This window comes from Lotus japonicus, chromosome 5 (assembly GCF_012489685.1).
Source record: "Lotus japonicus ecotype B-129 chromosome 5, LjGifu_v1.2".
NCBI classification, from domain to species: Eukaryota; Viridiplantae; Streptophyta; class Magnoliopsida; order Fabales; family Fabaceae; genus Lotus; species Lotus japonicus.
In genome coordinates, this window is record NC_080045.1 from 42,058,847 (window position 1) to 42,080,458 (window position 21,612).

The 21,612-nt window shown below is 40.0% G+C and overlaps 1 protein-coding gene and 1 long non-coding RNA gene across 2 annotated transcripts; one reads left to right on the forward strand and one right to left on the reverse strand.

Moving 5' to 3' along the window:
• Positions 1–10,395: 10,395 nt before the first annotated feature.
• On the forward strand, positions 10,396–12,435 carry LOC130719571 (serpin-ZX-like). Its single transcript, XM_057570190.1, has 4 exons — positions 10,396–10,796; positions 10,884–11,687; positions 12,092–12,157; positions 12,349–12,435. Exons 1-4 carry the CDS (start codon positions 10,398–10,400, stop codon positions 12,433–12,435), a joined length of 1,356 nt encoding a protein of 451 aa, XP_057426173.1. The 5' UTR covers positions 10,396–10,397.
• Positions 12,436–13,969: 1,534 nt separating this feature from the next.
• On the reverse strand, positions 13,970–17,823 carry LOC130717470 (uncharacterized). The gene is made up of 6 exons (XR_009012331.1): positions 17,684–17,823; positions 17,393–17,584; positions 17,162–17,264; positions 16,403–16,465; positions 14,625–14,822; positions 13,970–14,517 (listed from the first exon to the last, which is right to left on the reverse strand). It is a non-coding gene; the product is annotated as an uncharacterized LOC130717470 (long non-coding RNA).
• Between the last annotated feature and the right edge of the window lie 3,789 nt (positions 17,824–21,612).

A 21,612-nucleotide genomic window follows, 5' to 3' on the forward strand; every position in this document is an offset into this window, starting at 1 on the left:
TCTTGGGACCCCCAAATGGCCATTGAGACCCAAGCATTGTAAGCCCCGAGCGGGCAAAGCCCCGGGAGAAGCCCTCAAGAATGGAGGCCATTTATCCCTTTGTGGAAAATGTTTAAAGTCTTGACGGAGAAATGCCAAGCAACAAGCCCTAGTTAAAATTAATGCACGAAATCGTTAGGCGTAATTCAATCACATGACGCGTGAAAAATAGCGCAAGATATAAGGTCGGCGAATGAATAAGGTGGAAGGCGAGTGCTTGGTCACTCAGGATGATTGAGTATTTTATTACTCCGGTGCGTCGGGGCGTTTAACTATGAAATTCATTCTTAAATTTTTTAACAATAAGAATGCGGCGATTTGCGAAGGGGCGACAAAAGGATTTACGGCGAGAGCAATCATTCAACAATCGCCTAAACCTAACAATCATTCACTGAGATTTACAAAGTATACAAAGGCGATGTGAAAGCAATGGCGAAAAGGTTACTTATATATATGAAAATAACAGGAAAGTGCATTACAAAGGGCGGTAAAGGCTAGGTAAAAATTAAAATTACACTATTCATTATTTCTTTCTTCTTCTCCTGTTTCTTCTTCTTCTTCTTCAGTTGCGGTCCAGAGGTGTTGGTCAATCAAAGGAGGATCATCAGGACCAACCAGTCCTTCAGTAGTGATTTCTTTCATTATTCCCATGGTGCTAAAGTCAAAGTCAGGGAACAAGTGTTGAGCCTGGTCCTTGGCGAGGTAAAAGCCACGCTCACGATTGTCATAGGCAATGTCAGCGGCTTGCTCCCTCGCCTCAACGACTTTGGCTATTGTTGGTCAATCTGCAAGTGCACAGATATCTCCGGGTTTTAATTTATCGAACCACAGGGAATTGGAATGTGAATTCAGTTTAAGAGTCAAGTTCAAGGTTGAAAAACGAGTAAAATTCAGTTTTAATGATTGGTTGTTTCTTGAGTTTGTAAAAAGACAAGTGATCAAGTAATAAAGCGATTGAAATTCAGAGATGAGATTGCCTTGGGTTCTTGTTCAACTAATTCAGTTTTAGCAAACCTTCCTATTCAATTAATTCGGAGTCTCTCCTTGATGTTCTAGCCTAGTTAGTTATCTTTCGATGCCTCGCAAAGAAAACCCTTCCTAATCAAAAGATAGGTTCAATTCCTTGATAACCTAAACATTTGTTAGAAGCACTAAGCATGCATATCAGGCCAACAAACCTCAACCCTTCCTCTATTCCTAGCAGCAAGTATAGAAGAGGTAATCTCACAACAAGTCCCAATTCTATAACAAACTATCGTTATGTTTATAGAAAAGTAAGAAGCTAGCATGCATTCAAGCTTGAAAGATAAAGCATAGAAGTGAGATTCAAGGGTTTACTCAGAACATCATGAATAGAAAAGGATTGATAGCTAAAACATTCAAAGTCTTACAAAGAACCCAAAGCAAAAGGGGTTTTAGACAAGCATGGCTATAGAATCCATACAAGAAAAGAAGGATAAAACCTGGAACATGGACTTGGAGAATGATTCTCCTCAAGCTCCAGAGCCTAACCCTACTTCTAACTTATTTAGGAATGTATAGAAATGACAAAAATTACAAAAGAAATGACAAAAAGCCTATTTATAGGCAAACAGGTCGAGTCTGGGCGCTCAGGCGCCAATTAAGCACGCATGAGCGCCAATTCCAAGCCAAAACAAGCTCTCTGGAGGTAATTGGCGCTCAGGCGCTCAATCAGGAGCGCTCAGGCGCCAATTCCTTTCTAGCATCATGTAAACATCGATCCAATTGGCGCTCAGGCGCTCAACACGAGCGCCTGAGCGCTCTCTACATGCTAGAAAGCCTCTTGACCTTCTTCTTAACTCCCCTTTAATCCTCCCTTCAATTTTCCATGCCTTTTGACCTTCTTTCTTCATCAGTTTTCAGACCTAGCTGCTTGGGAACAAAGTAAGGAAAATATCTAGGATTTCCAAGAGTTTATTCCTCAATTCAAGTAGAAAAGATATGCAAGTCCTAAACTTACTTAAAATGCAAGAAAGGTCCCTATAAAACTATAAAATTACCAAAACACAGTAAAAACTCAAAGAAAGATAAAAATGCATGAGAATGCATGAAACACTACATGAGACTCAACAAAAAGACACAAAACTAACTAATAAATGACCCTAAAAACACTACTAAACTAGGGTCATCAGCTATCTCCACCGCCAGCTCGCCCTCTAGCTCTTTGATCTTCGCAAGATGGGAAGTAATTTCGGCATCTTTCGCAGCGAGGGCTGCCCCATGAGCCTCGTCCGCCTTCTTGATCTCCTCAGAAGTAGCTCGCATCACCGCCTCCAGATCCGCCTTCGCCGAAGCCAAAGACTCAGCAGACTTTTCCTCCTGCTCCGCCAACGCCTTTTTCGCTGACTCCAGTTCAGCGCGCAACACTTCGAGCTCTGACTCCTTAGCAGCCAGCGCCTCGCCTCTGGCGGCCAAGTCCTTCTCAGCTTGGTCTTTTTCCTTTTTGCAAGCTTGGAGACTTGCATCGAGGCCATCCGCTTCTTCCCTCATCAGCTTCAGATGATCCTCCAGTTCGCCGATTTTAATCCCCGCCGTACCAATCAACTTGTCGGCCTGGACTTTTTCTTTGCCCGCTTGGTCCAACAGTTTATCGAAGCGCTTCTTCCAAGCGGCGGCGTCCTCTTGGTGCTTGGCATTCTCAGCCCTCAACCGTTCAGTTTCAGCAGCGGCGGCGTTGAAATTGTCAAACGCGTGGGCGAAGATGCACCCAGCGCGTAGAAGACAAGCAAGGGTCTCCTCCTTGGTCTCATTAATACCCCGGCTCAAAACTTCTTTTTCTATGGCGTCACGGTTGAGGCCGGTAAGTAAGAACTCTGAAGGTTCAATGGCGTTGGGAAGCATATTGTAGTAGCTAGAAGAGCCGCCCTCGTTGCCAGGAGCTTGCTCGATCCGGGCTGCTTCAAAGGTAGTGGCGGCATCAGGAGAGGGTCTTTCTACTTGATGAGGCGGGGGAGACATGGAACGCCCATCATTCGTTGGAGGCGGGCTAGGAGGTGCGACTTGGCGATGGGGAGACTTGGGGGTTTCTTTTTCTTTTTCTCTTTCTTTCTCCCCGGCGGGAGCATTGGAAGACGTGGCAGCGGTTGTGGCGTTGATGGCGGCAAACTTCTCAACAGCTGAGGGTTGAGAAGTGTTGGTGGTTGTGCCGGCAGTTGATGACTGGTCAGCAGTTGCGGTTGTGGCGCCCACAGTAGTGGACTTGGCGGCGGCAACGGTGGCTGTATCACCGGTAACAGAATTGGGAGCTGTGACAGTGGCAGACTCGGTGGCCGTGGCGGCGGAAGCTTTGGCGGAGGCTTTGGCAACATTCTTGCCTTTGGACACAGCGGCAGTGGTGGGTTGAGCGCCGGGGTTGGAGGAGCCGGCGACTGCAGATCCCGGGGCGACAAAGGAGACTTTAACTAATTTCCTCCTCTTGGGGGCTTGGGCGCCCTCGGTTTGGTTCTCAGCACCGCCCCGTTTTTTCCCATCGCCCTCAGTGTTGAACTTTGGAGAGAAACGGGTCATTTTCCTCTCGCGGGCTTTCAGGAGCTCGGCGTTGGTGAAGTTCATATCTTCTGCAACAATAAATGAAAAAAAAAGGTCAGTAGCAACATAAGGGGTAAGAAAGAAAATGATGATGATGAAAAAACGAGAGAGAAATGGCGATGATAAAAATAAACTATAAGTGACCTAAGTATTTGGGTGTCCTTGAGAGGCGAGCGCCCTCAAGGACTGTTGAGCAGTCAAGGATAGGAAGCGGGGCGAGGAGATTCAAAAAGGATTTGTCGTTGACAGACAAAGATTCTTCTGAAGGATCGGTAATCCCATTGGGCTTCTCCGTCCAATAGAGGGGAAAAAGGGCAGTCCCGTCCCTAAGGGTGAAGGCCTCAGGATAGACGGGGTGAACCGCCACGCGGAAGTATCTCCGGGAAAAGGAGGACTTTGCGTTACTCTTATGAGGGTTCAAGCACTTACGGCCGGCTCGGGCCTTTAAAGAGATCCATCCTCTATTTTTGATGGACTTGGAGTCAACATCGTAGAGGTAGAAGAAGCTGGTGGGAGATGGGGCGGTGCCAACAGCGGCGCACAGGATTTCAAAGCACCGGATGAAGGCCCAGGCGTTGGGGTGGAGTTGACAAGGAGCCGCGTTGATATCACGGAGAACAGCTTGAACGAAGGGCGAAAAGGGAAGCCTAACTCCAAGCTCGCCAAACATATACTCATATGCAAAGAAAAAATGAGATCTCTTCACGTCGCCATCGATCCTATGAAGCCAGGGGCGGTCCTCAGCGCTGCAGGGCCAAATCCTGAGTTTGTCGTTTATTTCATCATCGTCAGACAAACCGCCGCCAAGGTTACTCACGAGTTCCACGATAAGCTCCCTATCCTGGAAAACGGAGGGTTGGTCTATTGCTTCGTGGGAGGGTGCTCTCTGGACGGGAAGGGGCAGGGTCTCGAAAGTTCTCAATCGGTAATGGGGAATCTCCGGGACCTCTAAACGGAGGCCGCCGGCTGCGGTAGAGTCAGGGTCGCTCCCAGAAGAAGAGGTGTGATTAGGGGAGTTAGGGTTTGAGGCCATATTTGACAATTAAAAGAGGAAAAGGAAAAGACGAGTAGAGATAAGATGTAGAGATAAGGGAACGAGGACTCACCGGGTAAGGATGTGAAGAGTGGGTAGCGGAAGGGGTGAAAGGCGACGGCACCAGAGCGGAAGTTGGAAGAGGGAGCTTGGTAAGCGATAAGAGAAGTAAAGAGAGGTCTCGGAAAGGGATGATTGTAGGGAAGAAGGTTTTTAATAGGCAAAGGGGGGAAGTTGGAAGGGTGACGCGTGTCGAACGCGTGTGGAAGGTTGGAAGTCATTATGGCTTTTGGGAAGTGGGACGCGTGTGATGAGGAGTTACTGCGCATGATTGGACAGTTATGAGGAGTGAGGTGACGGTTGCGGAGAAAGGGGAAAACTGACGTAACTGACGTATCAGATGGAGCAGTTAGAGATTTGAAAGGTTTTTGAAACAAGGGAAAGCGCGAAAGGCCTCGCCACCATGAAGACTAAATGCCATCGCCTAACAAATGGTGTCGCCAATGAAGTTTAGCCGCCCGCCATAGGGCATCGCCAGCCAACACTTGGATGATCAGTACATGACTAACACCTGTCACCTAGCTCGCCGACGAAAGACGCTCGCCTACTCCAACTAATCGTCAGTACAAAGCGATTGTTTCCGCCGCCTGTGGACTTGTGGACTTGCCGGTTTGGGTTGCTCGCCAAGACCAGTGGACCGGGCGACTAAAGATGCTTGTTTCCTTTCGCTTACGCCATGATTGGCGACGTAGTTTTCTTCTTTTTTCCTCAAGCCAAGTTGGCAGCTTAGATTCCAGCACACCATAGGATGCATGTAAAAGCATTTAAAAGACACACTTAGCTCTCATACTTCGAGCTTGGTGTCTTGTGGACTAGTGGACTAGGCGAGCCCCTATAGGGGCGACGCCCAGGGTTCGGCCCGCCCAAGGGCGAGAGCCTGGCCTTAAGTTGGGCCTCCACTTCAGAGGCCCAATTGGCCCAATAGGTAGTGCTCAAGCTCTATAAATAGGAGGTAGATACCAATTGTAAGGGACTTTTGGCTCATTTTATAAAATAGCACATGAAATTCAGCACTCTCTCTCTCATTCTCTTTCTCTCTCTAGCACATTCTTCCACTCTCTAGGTACTATCCCTTCCTTCAATGTTCATTCCTAGAACACTTCCAATTGAGCATTATACTGATACAACTCACCCAAGGGTTGGGGACAACATTGGTAGATTTGTTAAAACATATAAGAACACCTTGTACTGGAAGGAGGTGGCTGAGGGTCTTCACTGGCTCTAGAAAATGGGCGATTTGCCAGCATTTGTGTCGACCTCAGGAAATTTCTGGTCTTAGTGTTCCATTTGAATGGCTTCTCTTACAAGGTTGAGTATGAGGGCTTAAACCTCATTTGTTTCCACTACGGAAAATTTGGCCACCGTAGGAATACTTGCCCCCTGCTTCAGAGCTCAGCACCTGGCCGGAACGACGGCAGTGGACCGCCGGTGAAACTTGCAGCGACGAAGAAAGATAAAGGCGAGGGGTATTTTGGTCCTTGGATGATGGCCAAAAGGTATCCCACAAAGAAATTCAACCAAGTACAATCTACGTCACACACAAAACTCAGGCAAGAAGCAGCGGGAAAAGACAAAGGCAAATCCCCTGTTGTTGCAGCTAAGGGTGCAGGGGGATCACGTTTCCAAGCATTGGAAATTGATGACCCATCCCTATCCAAAGTACAGAGGGGCCCACCAGTCACTGAGCAAGGTACCTCGTCCAATCAAATTCCACAAAAAGAGTCGTTGGTTGATGTTGTCATTGTCGAGGGAAAGGACAAGGATATCCTAGAGATTCAGCAGAGAGGTCAACTAACCACAGGAGGTGGGAGGCACCGCCAGGATAACCTAGGATAACCATCAAGTAGGGGGCCCCCTCAGGAAAAGAAATTTGGGCCATCCAGTTTGGCAGCCTTCAAGAAAAAGGCAAGAAAATTGGGCCAAACAAATAAGGGAGCCCAAGACGCAACACACTCTTCGCTGGACCACAATGTTGGGCAAGCTCCCTCAACCGATCAGGTCCATGTGGTGAAAGCCCAATCCAAAGAACCATCCAAGGAAACTCCAACCCAAGTCGAGTATTTTCCTCAAGCCGCTGGCTTTACCAGACACCACGATAACTTCTTCTTCGAGACCACCCCTTCCCAACTTCATGATTCTCCTTCCTTTGTCTCATGCTCCATTCACCCGAGAATGGAAGTGGGGGGAATCATCAGGCACTCAAGACCCCCTGATCTGAACGTCTCTAAGGATGGGTAGGATGTGGGCATTTTCCTCAAGCCTTCATGGACATAGGGGCTTTGAAAGCACCAGGAATCGATGGGCTACAAGCCATTTTCTCCCAAACTTAGTGGAACCACATAAGTAAGTCTGTGGTTGCCACCATTCAAAACTGTTATAACAACCCGTTGGATGTTCAGGAATTGAATGGAACCTACCCTATTATATGAATGGCTAGAGCATGATTAAGTAACATTTAGTTAGCAGGGTCATTAGAATAACTAACCCTGCTCTAATCAAGACTAAATTAGACCTAGCCTTAAGGTTAGCTTGTCATTGTAATAACTAATGTTAGGTTAACAAGTCATTGAAATGGATAGTCATAGTTTAACCTAGACTGTTAACCTAATGACTAACATTTTAGTCATACCACTACTATAACCTCCACAATGTCCCTCCACCAATGCTAGTACAACCGACATCTATCGATAACCAACACTCGTTTAATCGGACCATATATTAACTAACCCTAGCTTAATCGTGATTATAGAATTACTAACATTAAGTTAAGTAGGTCATTATAATAGATAACCTCAGTTTATACGAGACAATAGAATAACCAACGTTCGGTTAAGATGTTTATTAGGTTAACTAACCAGAATTAACTCACACTATACAGTACCTAATAATTGTTTCAAATGGTCATCATAATAGATAACCTTCGTTTGCCGGGACTATTAAACATCTAACATTAAGTTAATAGGGTCATATGAATAACTAAACTAGTCATCATGGGGTTGCTTGAAGTGTGTCGTAATTGTCGAGGGTCCAAATGGAAGAGTTCAATCATCACCAAGTTCATGGTAAAAGTTCCACAGAAGGGTGGGATTACTCGGAATTCATTTAAATGCGAATTGTAGTCCCAAAAGTATGTTTTTTTATTTGAATTTAACTCAGTGGTGTTTATGATTAAGATTTATAATTTGAGTCCCCGTTTACACGCATCCCAGATCGCCGAAAACACGTCTGTATAGGTCGTGGGGCTCCATCCAACAGACCGCTGGTGCAACCATGTGAAGCTTCTGGAGATGTAGACACGTAGTCTTTTCACGATCTGTGATTTCGCGATCTAGAAATTGAACTCATCTATTGAAGCTCAGATGTAGTTAATCTCGTTTGGGGTTTACTTTAAGTTATGCGTTTTTCGCATGAAGATTGATGAGGGATATAATGATGATGATGAACATGGTGATGAAAATGATGAGAACGATAAATGAGGAATTATTGATAATGATCATGAACATGGTGATGAAGCTCAGATCTATTTTAGAGGACTAAATTTAACATATATCATACTATAAAAAAAGGTCAGTGACTATGGATGGTTCTAATTAAATATCTATCTACATACTTTGAGATTTGGAGCAGGTTGTGTGGCGTGATACTGTGGAGGATTAAAAAAGAGAAACGAATTATGAAAGAAAGCTTCATGGCATGACTAGTTTTAATTTATGAAAACGGGGGATTATGAAAGGAGAGAAGAGAAGACGAGGAAGGAGATTTTCTGCAATGACGATCCACGATGACGGCACATATTATGGAAGAAGAAAACACCGTGGTTTATGAATACATACAGCGGCACGATGGCAACAGGATATAGAGAAGCATCACCCTAGAAGGATGCACACGGGATGATTTTAAAAACCTTTTAATCAGAGCCATAAACTATAATCCAATGGTTAAAAATTGATGCTCTCACTCTCATATAAAAAACCTTCCTCTCACTAGATACCCCTCAACATAACAATATATTAATCACAGCTTTTTTTTTGCTAATAAAGAGACAAAGCAGATAATGAGTTTTTTATTATAAGCAATGGTCATTAGTAACCACAAAAAATTAATCACCCACAATGAAAAACGGTCCCAAAAAAACAAGAATCCTACAACCAACCAAAAAGGAAACCACCATAGTAAAAACGTGGGTGGATCCTCTGCAGCAGCTAATTTCCTCAATCCCTCTATAGTGAAATTTATGGTCGTTGGATGCATCCTACGGTTCATATATTTTAAACATAAAAAATCATTTAATTAGTAAAGTAGACAAGCACGTGATGCAGCGGCGACGGAAAGCGTTACGACAAAGACGAACAACCGCCTATCAACCCGGTTGTAACCCCTCCACCACCGCGGTGTTCAACGGCAAACCACCAGACTGTTTTCAGCCATTTCTGTCGTCTCCTTCCAGTCTTTAGGCACTAAACCAGAAGCAATTGAATCTGCACAAATATTACTAGTCGACTTCAACCCGGTTGCAATTGCAGATTTCAACATTTAGGGCACTTAAACCAGAAGCAAAACCAAATTGGGTCAAATGAATCTGCACAAATTGGGGGTGAAACATGGTGTTTTGGATCTCTCTTAAGTCTACAAATAGGAAAAAATTGCAAAACGTGAGAAGAACGGAAACGGTTGAACATGGCACTTTTGTTTCCAATCACCATTGAGGAACATGGTTGCTGGACAACAGTGGTGCGAATTAGTGGTCGGAGTAAAGAAGAAAGTGGTTGCTGCTGCCGTGGACCGTGGTTCATCTTCAGACTTCACTATAATGCTTCCCTGCTATGTCACGTGCCTGTTCTTTGTCTTCATTACTTATTTTTAATGTTTAACACATCTGAACCGTAAGATGAATCGAATGGCCAGATATTTCGCTGCAGAGGGATTGAGGAAATTAGCTGCTGCAGAGGATCCAGATCCAGTAAAAAAAAACTAACCTAAAAACTAAATAAAAACCAACCTAGGAAACCACCACCACAATTTTAGAGGTTTGTTACGGTAACAACTCAATTACAGAATTACTTTTTAAAAACTAAAATTAAAAATTAAAAACCAACCTAAGATTTTCTCTTAATTTAAATTAATTTCAGGATATGATAGAAAATCCAAAAAATATTTTTTAAAATTTAATTGCTCTCATAATTCCACAGGTCTCTCGAGTATATTAAGATTTTTTTTTTTACAAAAAAGATCGGCATTGAAAATGAGACTCAAATTTGAATAGAAGATTTCAATCCCTCCCTTAATAAGTAAAACAAATTATATCCTAACTTTCAGTTTTATATTTTAGATTTGATCACAAATAGCAAAAAAAAAAAAAAAAAAAAAAAAACTTATCATGGATTGTGTTTAAATATTCGATTGTATAAATAAAAGGCATATTATCGTGGATTGATTTTAAGAATATATAGAATCGTAAGTTTCAAAAAAAAAAAGAATATATAGTATCGTAGATTGAGTTTTGAAATTGAAAAAGTGAACAATAGAAGACATCGTGGATTGAGTTTATATATATTTATATCATTTCAAAAAAAAAAAAGAGTTTATATATATATATATATATATATATATATATATATAAAGTTAAAATAAGATTTTTTTATTTTTTAAAATTTAATGCTTAAAATTAGGTATGTATTGAAAGGCATATTCGAAGGGAAGGAAAATCAAAACAACAATGGACCTCAAAAAATCAAAACCAATGAGGCGCCAAACAGATGTTGCCCTCAGCATCACGAAACATTTATTCTCAAAAGAAGATTATCATGACAAGAACGTGGTCTTTTCACCCTTCTCTCTCAACGCTGCTCTTAGCGTCATGGCTGCTGGTTCATCCGGCCGAACACTCGACGAGCTTCTCACCTTCCTCCGAGTTAAGTCTGTCGACCATCTCACCACCTTCTACTCTCATCTCATCTCTGCTGTGCTCTCCTCTGACGATGCTGCTCCTTCATATCACTTGTCTTTTGCCAATGGAATGTGGGCCGATGATTCGCTTTCCCTTTCCCATTCTTTCAAACAACTTGTGGCCACTCATTACAGGGCGGCTCTAGCCTCAGTTGATTTTCAGAATAAGGTACTATCCCTTTTTTAGGAACATCTTTGATATTTTTAATTGTTTTTGAAAAAAATATTAAATTTTGATTTTGATGTGGTTTTAAAGGGTGATCAAGTGCACAGTGAAGTGAATTCCTGGGTTAAAAAAGAGACCAATGGTCTTATTACAGGGCTTCTTCCTCCTAGGGCAGTAGGCAAGTTAACAAGGCTTATCTTTGCAAATACATTGCACTTCAAGGGTGTGTGGGAAGACAAGTTTTCACCAACATATCGAGATAATTTCCACCTCCTTAATGGCACCTCAGTCGAGGTTCGCTTCATGACAAGCAAGAAGAAGCAGCAGTTTATTAGGGCTTTTGATGGTTTTCAAGTGCTCCGTCTTTCTTATGAACAAGGTACAGATAAAAAACGTCGGTTCTCCATGTACATTTTTCTTCCCGATGCAAAAGATGGATTGCCAGCTTTAATTGAAAAGTTGGCTTCAGATTCTAATTTCTTGAAAGACAAGCTTCTTCCTCAGCATACAGTTTGGGTACATGACTTCAAGATTCCAAAGTTCAAGATTTCTTTTGGAATTAAAGCTTCTAATGTGCTGAAGGAGCTGGGAGTGGTTTCGCCTTTCTCTCAACAGAATGCAGATTTCACAAAAATGGTGGACGGTCATGTGGATGAATTATACGTGGAAAACATATTTCATAAAGCTTTCATTAAGGTTAACGAAGAAGGCACTGAAGCTGGAGCGGGCATTGTTATGCATGGAGCAACAAAAGGTTTTTCTGATGTTCGGGCTAGTAGAAACTTTGTCGCTGACCACCCTTTTCTCTTCTTAATAAGAGAAGATTTCGCCGGAACCATCCTCTTCATTGGGCAGGTTCTCAATCCTCGTGAAGGAGCAGCCACACCGGTGAAGGTTAGCAATCTCAATATCTAATTGTGTTTTGTTATTAGGACTGTCAATATGATTTTCTTTTATGATGCTTTAAGGATAGGTTGAATTTTTGTTGTTGTTTCAGTTTGTTCTTTAAAGGTATTTGATTGAACCAATCTTGTTTACAGTAGCACGTAGGGTTTTGCTAATTATATTACATTTTTTTTTATATTGGTAGTACTATTGATACAAATAGAAGTTTCTCACTAAATTGAAAGAAAATAAAATTATTTGTGCTACAAGCTTTTTTCTTTCACAGAATGATTGGTTGAATCTTAATGATGTATTGGATCCTTTTAGTATCGGACTTATTGGTAGACTGAAATTGTCAAAAACCTGGAAAAAATAGGATTTTTCTGGTTTGAGTAAACATGTTGTATTTACAGTTTCTTGTTTTACTTTTATTTACTGCTAAGAAAGATGTGGGAAAAGTTGATGAGGATGCTCATATGGTAAGTATGATGTTGGTTACTTGGTTTTGCATCTCAAGCTAACCCCGAATGCCACTCATGGAAGATTTTATTGCATATTTTGTTTAATTTCAAAACCTGTTTGAAACTTTTTTTCTTGGCCATGTTACAACTTAATCCTTCTTATTGTGATGGGGCTTTGGCTTCTAATCTGTGGCATGTTTTATTTTCAGTCCTACATAGAAGACCTTGAGGTTCCATCAAAGAGGAAGAGAAAGAGAAAGAGGTCAAGTAAAGTTTATTTCACGGAGAGGATGTGATTTTCTTTTTCCTTTTAAGCTTGGAGGTCAAAGTCAATATTAGTGGATGAATGAAACTTGTGATATTGCGTACTGAAAATTTTATATTTGAACTAGTTTGTAGGTCGGTATTTTATATTTGGAGTATATCTTATAAATTAAATTTCGGGCAAATTTCTTTCTATTTTACTGCAATTACATGTTACTGGTGCTTCCTTCATGTCTACTAGAATTCTCTTTTAGGCACCCAAGTCCACACAGGTGAATTTCCCCATTCTTTCTTTTTTTGAGGTTAAAATTTTCCCCATTCTTGATATATTGGTCTACTATGAATGAAAAAGGCATGTTCATTTTACTAAAATTCTAAGGCATTGCATTGCACTACATTAGTTTCGACCGACCTACTTGGGAATTTTTTGTGGATATAGCCTCACCCAACTGGCCAACCACATTGTTAAAAGTTAAAACCCAACGAACCAAATACCAACGGCTCCCAAAGATACATAACATAAACCCCTAAACCATTTATGATGTGGGAAAAGTTTATGAGGATGTTTGTATGGTACGGTTGCTTTTTGATATTTTTAAGAACTAAAGAGAGCATGGTTGATGCACTTAAACGTGTATTTAATTGATTTTCACCACATTACTTATTATTTTATTTTAATTAAATTTAAAAATAAATAAATACTTGGTCTATGTGGTATTATATCATTACATATTAATGTAAAACTTTTTTACACTGACAATACATAATCATTTTAAGTTAAACTAATATTTTAATGTGTCATATTTATGGTATAATATTAATATAATTAACTTTATTTGTATCAACATACTAAAGAGTTTTAGTATTTAACTTTATCTCTCCACTTTTTATTTTGACAATTATGACATGATAAATAGATGAATTTTGAATTCAATGCACAATAATTACTAATTTTCTTATTTTACCCTTTTTAACTTCATTTCTTATTTTCTTTCAACATTTATATATAGATATTACTCCCACCACAGAAAATTCCAATCAGGTGCCTATTTGTCAGGTTTTGTCATATAACATACACTTTATAACATATACGGTATTGGAAGCACCTAAGAGCATCTCCAATGGAGTCCTTATTTTGAGACCTTAAAATAAGATCCGGATCTTATTAGATCTCACAATTGGAGATATCCTACATGGCATGAGATCTTAGCAAAAGCTAAGATCCGTGCCTTAGCTCAGATACTCTCAAATTGAGATCTTAAATAAAATAATATTTTTTCTCTCTCCTTCAATACCATAACCAAAGTAAAAATTAGGGAGGGAAATAAATATATTGGGTATTGTGGGTCCAGTCAAAAAGTAAAATAAGATCCCAACCACTAGAGTGAAATGTGTATGAAGACCTTATGAGTGTCTTAAATCCTATGTGGCAATTTGGCCCCACAAAAATTGAGTTAAGTCCCAAAATAAGTTCCTACCATTGGAGATGCTCTAAGAAACTTGTACAGTTATTTTAGTCATGCTTTCCATAAGCTTAACAGTAATATAAATGTGGTAAAACTAACCTAGATTTAAATTAGATTTTATTACACTGAATATACAAGTTACGATGAATAGGCAGTTACATGACATTCTACAAACTTGGATCCTAGTGGGACTACTCCACCACAATTTAACAACCCCATACCACTCTGAACTTAATTCATCTATAGCAACCATGTTGTCTATTTTATTTAGGCAACAAAACCAATACTGGGCTGCCAAAGTTTCAGCTTCTCTTTCTGATGTCGACCTTTCCTTATCACTGCTAATGACAACTTCCAAACATGCCAGAGGCTTCATTTTCCCTGCTTAGGCGATAAATGTCCATATGATCGGGAATTGGAATTTCTTGACAACCTGGTGCAGTAAGCAGAGTAGACTTTCCACAATCATTTAATCCAAGTAAACCATAACGTTTGAAAGAAATTTAATCAATCACAAATATTGGTAAAAGCCTTCAAGTATAAATTATAGCATCTTGTTTGGGCCAATTGAGTAAAGATAACAAAACCTTCCACAATTCAGAATCAAATGAGATCATGTGCATGTAAGGTGTTTGATAGAGACTATATCTGCAATAAAATCAAAATAACCAAAGGCATTAGTAAAACACATACCATTTTTCGGCATTGACAATTAGTCATGACAACTAATGGATACGGGAGAAATGTCTTCTTACTGGCCATGGTAGACGAAATGTGGATCGAAGTGTTGATGGGGCATTGTAGGGAACGATAGAATGGAGGAGAGAGCTTGGTTTTGGAGGGCCCAATCTTGTTTGTTCATGGCAGGAAAACCCATAATTGCAGGTGAAGGGAAGTGAAGGATTTGTAATGGAGGCTTTATTGTGATTTCCTTATTTTGGCTTTTGTAATATCTGTATCAAGCAAGCAAGCAGATAAACATATGCTGATCATTCTGATAAGCAAAATAAATGTTTGCAGTGGAAAAGAATACCATACTAAAACTATAAGCCCATGTTTCATTTTTTATATATAGCTGAATTTGTTAGAAATATAGCAATCAGAAAAGTCCAACTAAAGTGGATGTATACATAGTAGAGACCAATCATTTTTATATCATATTCAAATTAAAGAGGTTTTAACTATAGGTGCCTACTAGGGTGGGCAAGTTTCAAAATGGTCCATCAATGGACCACTCATCTCAGTCGTTGATATATAATAATTTTAAGGCTAAAATGCACTTTTGGCCCCTGATGTTTCAAGTTTGTGCAAATTCTGCCCCTACTCTATTTTTGTCGATGTTTCTACCCCTCATGTTTTCAAACAATGCATCGTCTACCCCTCATGTTTTCAAACAGTGCATCGTCTACCCCTCCGTCAGGGGTAGACGGTGCACTGTTTGAAAACATGAGGGGTAGAAACATCGACAAAAATAGATAGGGGCAGAATTTGCACAAACTTGAAACATCAGGGGCCAAAAATGCTTTTTAGCCTAATTTTAAGGTGGTGATCTAGATTTTTCACCTTGCACTTGCAAAACAGGTGAAGTTGGTGACACTAACATATTTGTAAGAATTTGCTAAGGCACCCCTCTCTCTCATGTGACTCCGCTTGTACTATGTTCCCTATTCACTATTTTGTTTTTTCTGTATGTCCGAATTTTTAAATAATCACCATCTTTGACTACAACAAAAATGGTTTTCAGCGGCAATAAATATTGCATTTGGCGGCAATAAAAATGGCCGCTGAGACATTTTCCGGCAACAAATGACCTTTTTGCGGCGCTCTTCCCGGCTTTTTCAATTGCCGCTAAAACATATTTTTCAGCATTTACTATTTTTGCTTTGTGAAACACTTTTTGACCGTTGTAGACCGCCAGAAATGGCTTTCATAGCTGCCACAGAAAATACCTCAATGTGCCAGAAATGGCTCCACTAGTGACTAGCCTGATGATAAAACTTGGCCAAGTGGGCGCCATATTGTCAAGCTCATACAAACTGAGCAAAGTAACAAGATACAATCATCTTTTATCTCCTTATGAAGATCATCAAATTAACAAATAGAAAAAAATTGAAACAACCTTGAGCTTCCCCTTTGAAGGGGAATAAAAAAAACTATCCTAAAAAATAGCATAGTTCTCTATGAGAAAAATATCTGCATACTCTAGACCTGTTTGTGAAAGTTACTTATATTATTTGAATCAATTCAGTACCTGTTAAGAATAAAATTGCAGAGCAAAGCTGAATAATTTATGGAACAAACTTAGGCTTTTTAATTAGCCTTTACAACTCAACAGTAAGAAACAAAATAGCTCACGTTTATTTCTAACTATACCAAATTATGGAATCAACAAGATTCCTATTCCAATTGATTAATTTCCGCTCTTACTTTTTCAATGACATGTATTCTTTGTACCAAATGTAGATAATAGAAAAGAAGAATGCAAAACAGGACAAACAAGGTCTTAAGATAAAAATAGTGTTGGAGATCATACAGTTGGACCAACAATTAGAGATGCCCCTGAGTCTAATTGCAGAACAGCCTCCCTCACATAATCCTGTAAAATATTTTACACAATTTTCTATAGAATGTCAGGTAAAAGGTAGCAGTAAAAAGTGTATCAAGGATGGAAATGGTGCATGCATCAATCAAAACATTTATACCATTGTTAATCAGAAGAGCCAAACTAGTAATAAGAAATAAGAAGCATGAACTAAATCAGCTCAACCTTGTTCCATAATTCAAGTATTATGACATAGAGAAACAACATCTCATGGTACCCTATTTTGATTCAGTTATTGGTACCCCATTTGAAACTGCTAAAAGCGATATAGTCTTGAATCCAGATAATCTCATTTCATACCATTATTAGTATGTGGACCAAATACTCAATCTGCCACAAATCAAATCAGAATTCATGTATTCATAAAACAGCTTGTATCAAAATTATATAAATCATAATATTTTCCTTTATATTCTTATATATTAGCTAGATGGAAAATGGAGGCTGACACTAGACTGATATTAGTTCTTATTTCTTAAACCAAATACATTGCAAGCAATGTAACTAAACTTCTGTGTAGATATTTAGCTGTTAACTAAAATGAAATTACAATTATGATTAACATGGTATATGTTCTTCATGAATGTGTTATATGTTAAGTACCAGAGAAAAATTATATCACTTCAGTTAGGCAGATTGCGCTTGTAAAAGTTTGGAAGCATTTAAGTTATAGATAGATAAATTACTCACCATTAACAACCAAGGGACATAAGTTAATTCCTTTATGCTTCCAAACAAATGGAGATAACCAGTGGATACCTCAAAAATTGATTATCTACATGTCTTGCTCTACCTGAATGTATGGTTACATTGACGATCAGAATAGGTGATGAACAAATAAGAGAACTCCATGTTAAAAACCAAATAAATTTAAAGAAACTTAAATTAGAAACAAAATAAAAGAACCCTAAACGGACAAACCTTAATAATGGAGGAAGAACAGAACGCCAATAGGGACAGAACCAGAGATAAAGCTTGCCACAATCCCACCTTTTCCCTGGAATTTTGTCCAAATCCCAAAGATCCCACAACCAAGAGCTGCCCCTTGAAGGCACAATTGAACAGATTTCTTCAAGCTCCTAGACCCTAGTAACCATCTATTCACCAAGATTTCTGCAGAACAATTAATTTGCAAAAGAAAAAAAATACTCAGTGACCAATTATGTTATATTGTATGATATTTCAGGATTCCTCAGCTCAAACTAGTTCTACCTTCTCCACTTAAGAGGATAATCCCAATGGCCATCAGCAGAGGATGGAGAGCTTGCAGTTAAAATACACAAGAAAAATGAGACAGAAAATTTCACTCCAGATATTTCTGAACAATGGAAAATCTAAAGCATCCAATACCATGCTATCCAACAAGAGAGGTTCCCATCAACTTCAAAGTAAGGACCCTTCCAGTATTCATATATGATATAACAACTGCAAAAAGAGGTTGCAAGGGGCACATGTAAATCAATTAGAGAAATGAAGCATGTAAGAATAACACGCAACAATTTCAGATTAATGTTTTAAATTAAAAGAGTAATAAAATGAAAGTAAGTTAGAAAATAAAACATACCCAGAAGTGTAATAAAAATGATTAATTGTTGCTTTATTGGAATAGCAATGGATTTGACAATAATCAAAAGTCCATTTACCTATAGGAAGCAACTTTTCACTCCAAAACCCTTTCTTCAATTCAACAACTCTTTTCCCAGAACATCAGCTGCAACCTTCTCCCATCTCATGGGAGCGTCCTGAAAAACATTCCATTTATCGCTCTTGATATCACTATGTAAAAAGATTAGCCAATGTTTGCACACAATTTTCAAGGACTGAGACTAGGAACCCTGTTAGGTACCAGAAAATATGAAGGAAACTGGAACTGAAATTGTATTGATTATACTGAATTTCTGGTATGAAACCCAGAAATTGTGTTAGAGAATACAAGAAACAAAGGAAAATAAACAGAGCAATTCGAGAGTGCTCTTCTCTCCCAATCCTAAGCCCAAAAACAAGCCTACCTCATTCTCTCACCATAACTAACATATATTCCTCTCACTCCCTAGTGGTCCCCCCCCCTAGCTGTACTACTAATAATAACACCTCATCAGGTGGTTATTTAGGAATCCTAACATTCTAGAAGGCCTTGTCATTTGACAGAATGCCAGTGGACTTGGGCTTCCTATTGTAGACTTTGCCAAACCTGGGCCTGGCCATAGCAGGTGCAACATCTCTCCCCCCTTGAAGATTCACCTTGTCCTCAAGGTGATGGTCTGGAAATTGTGCTATCAATCTGTCCAATTCTTCCCAGGAATCTTCAAAAGCTGGCAGATTCTTCCATCTCACTAGAACTTCTGTGGTTCCAAGGTCATTCTGTCTGGCATCCAAGATGGTTTCAGGTTCTACTTGAAGCTCCCACCCTTCATTTAGATCTTTGGGCAATGGTTGGCTGACGATCCCCTCCTTCACTACTTTTTTGAGCAAGGAAATGTGGAATACTGGATGAACTTGGCTGTCCTCTGGTAATTGAAGCTTGTAAGCAGCAGCATTGATCTTCTCTATTATAGGATAAGGACCATAGTATCTAGGGCTCAACTTTTGATTCTTCCTCCTGGCCAAACTCTTGAGTTTGTAGGGTTGAATCTTGAGATACACAAGATCCCCTACCTCAAATTGAATGTCTCTTCTATGTTTATTTGCTTGCTGTCTCATTCTGTTTTGAGCCTTCTCCAAATTTTCCTTGAGTTCATCTAGCATAAGGTTCCTTTCAGCAGTAAGCTTCTCCACTTCCTCTACTGAAGTGACAGAATCAGTTCCCCTGATGATAGCAGGAGGGTCTCTCCCATATAAGGCCTTGAAGGGAGTGGTTTTGATGGCAGAATGATAGTTGGTATTATACCAAAATTCTGCCCAAGACAACCATCTTGGCCATTGCTTAGGTCTTGTTCCTGTCACACACCTGAGATAGGTTTCAACACACCTATTTACTACCTCGGTCTGCCCATCTGTTTGAGGATGGTAGGCAGAGCTAAATTTCAGTTTGGTTCCAGCCAATCTAAAGAGTTCAGTCCAGAAAGTGCTAAGAAAAACTCTGTCTCTGTCAGAAACTATGGTATTGGGAAACCCATGTAGCTTTACTACCTCCTTTATGAATATTTCAGCCACTTCCTTAGCATTATAGGGGTGTGAGAGAGCTATGAAATGGGCATATTTGGTGAACCTGTCAACCACCACAAAGATGGTGTCCTTCCCCATTGCCTTAGGAAGGCCCCCTATGAAATCCATAGAAATATCAGACCACACTTGTGATGGTATAGGAAGAGGTAGTAACAAACCTGCTGGATTCAATGCTTCATATTTGTTTCTCTGGCAAACCTCACAATCTTGCACAAATTTCTGAATGTCCATCTTCATCCCTTCCCAGTAAAATAGAGCTGAGATTCTCTTATAAGTTCTAAAGACCCCTGCATGGCCTCCAAGAGCAGACTCATGGTATTCTTTGAGTATGGTGAGAACCTTGCTGGACTCCTTTGGTAACGCTATTCTGTCCTTATAAAATAGTCTTCCCTTCCTTAATTGATACCCTGCTAGAGATTGCCCTTGTGTCAATAGCTCTTGCATGATTTTTTTACATTTTTCATCAGCCAATAACTCTTCTTCTAAGTCATTCCAGCCTTCACACTGAATAGATGAGATGGCAGAAAATTGCATTTTTCTGGACAAGGCATCTGCTGCTTTGTTTTCTACTCCAGGTTTGTACCTGATTTCAAAATCATAACCCATCAATTTGGAAACCCATTTTTGCTGATCTTCACCCATCAATCTCTGGTCAGCTAAGAACTTTAAGCTCTTTTGATCTGTGTGGATTAGGAACTTGCTACCAAGTAAATAGTGCCTCCATTTCTGGATTGCGAAAACCACAGCCATTAATTCTCTTTCATATACTGATTTTGCCTGAGCTCTGTCAGATAAAGTCTTGCTCATGAATGCAATTGGTCTCCCTTCTTGCATCAAAACAGCTCCAAGCCCCTTTCCTGATGCATCAGTCTCAAGCACAAATTCCTTGCTGAAATCTGGTGCTGCCAACACAGGAACAGTAGTCATTACCTCCTTTAATTTGGCAAAAGCTAGACTGGCTTCCTCATTCCATTCAAAGTTGTTTTTCTTGAGGAGGTGGTTTAGAGGTTGAGCTAACTTGCTGTAATTCCTCACAAACCTTCTATAATACCCTGTCAAACCCAAGAAACCCCTTAACCCTTTCACTTCTTTGGGTTGAGGCCAATTCAGCATGTCATTGATTTTAGAGGGATCAGCAGCTACTCCTTGCTTGGAGATTACATGACCTAAATAGACCAATTCTGGTTGGCCAAATGAACATTTCTTTTTATTAGCTACTAAGTGATTTTCCTGCAAGCTTTGGAGCACCAACCTCAAATGTTCCATGTGCAATTCTAAACTCTTGCTATAGATTAGTATATCATCAAAAAAAACCAAAACAAACTTCCTTAAATGAGGTTTCAAAACCTGATTCATGAGGGCCTGAAAGGTTGAAGGAGCATTAGATAACCCAAAAGGCATTACTAGATATTCATAATGTCCTTCATGAGTTCTAAAAGCTGTTTTATGAATATCCTCCTCTTTCATCCTTATTTGATGATAACCAGATTTTAAGTCCAATTTAGAAAAGATAACAGCAGAACCTATCTCATCTAATAATTCATCGATTATAGGTATAGGGAACTTATCTGGTATAGTAACCTTGTTCAAGGCTCTATAGTCAACACAGAAACGCCACCCTCCATCTTTTTTCTTCACTAGAATTGCAGGGCTACTGAATGGACTAATGCTGGGCCTTATAATCCCATTCTTGAGCATGTCCTGCACTTGAGTTTCTATCTCATTTTTCTGGTAGAATGGATACCTATAGGGCCTTATGTTTGGTGCTGCTGCTCCTTGCTGCAGTATAATAGCATGATCAGTAGGCCTCTTAGGAGGCAGCCCATGAGGTTCTTGAAACACCACAGGGAATTTTTCAATAACGGTTCTCAATTCAGCAGGGACCTCAGCTACTGCTATGTTGATACCTTCTACAAACTCATGAGAAAGACAGAAATCCAGGTCTTTGTTCTTCCTTGTGCTCTTTATGTTTTTGC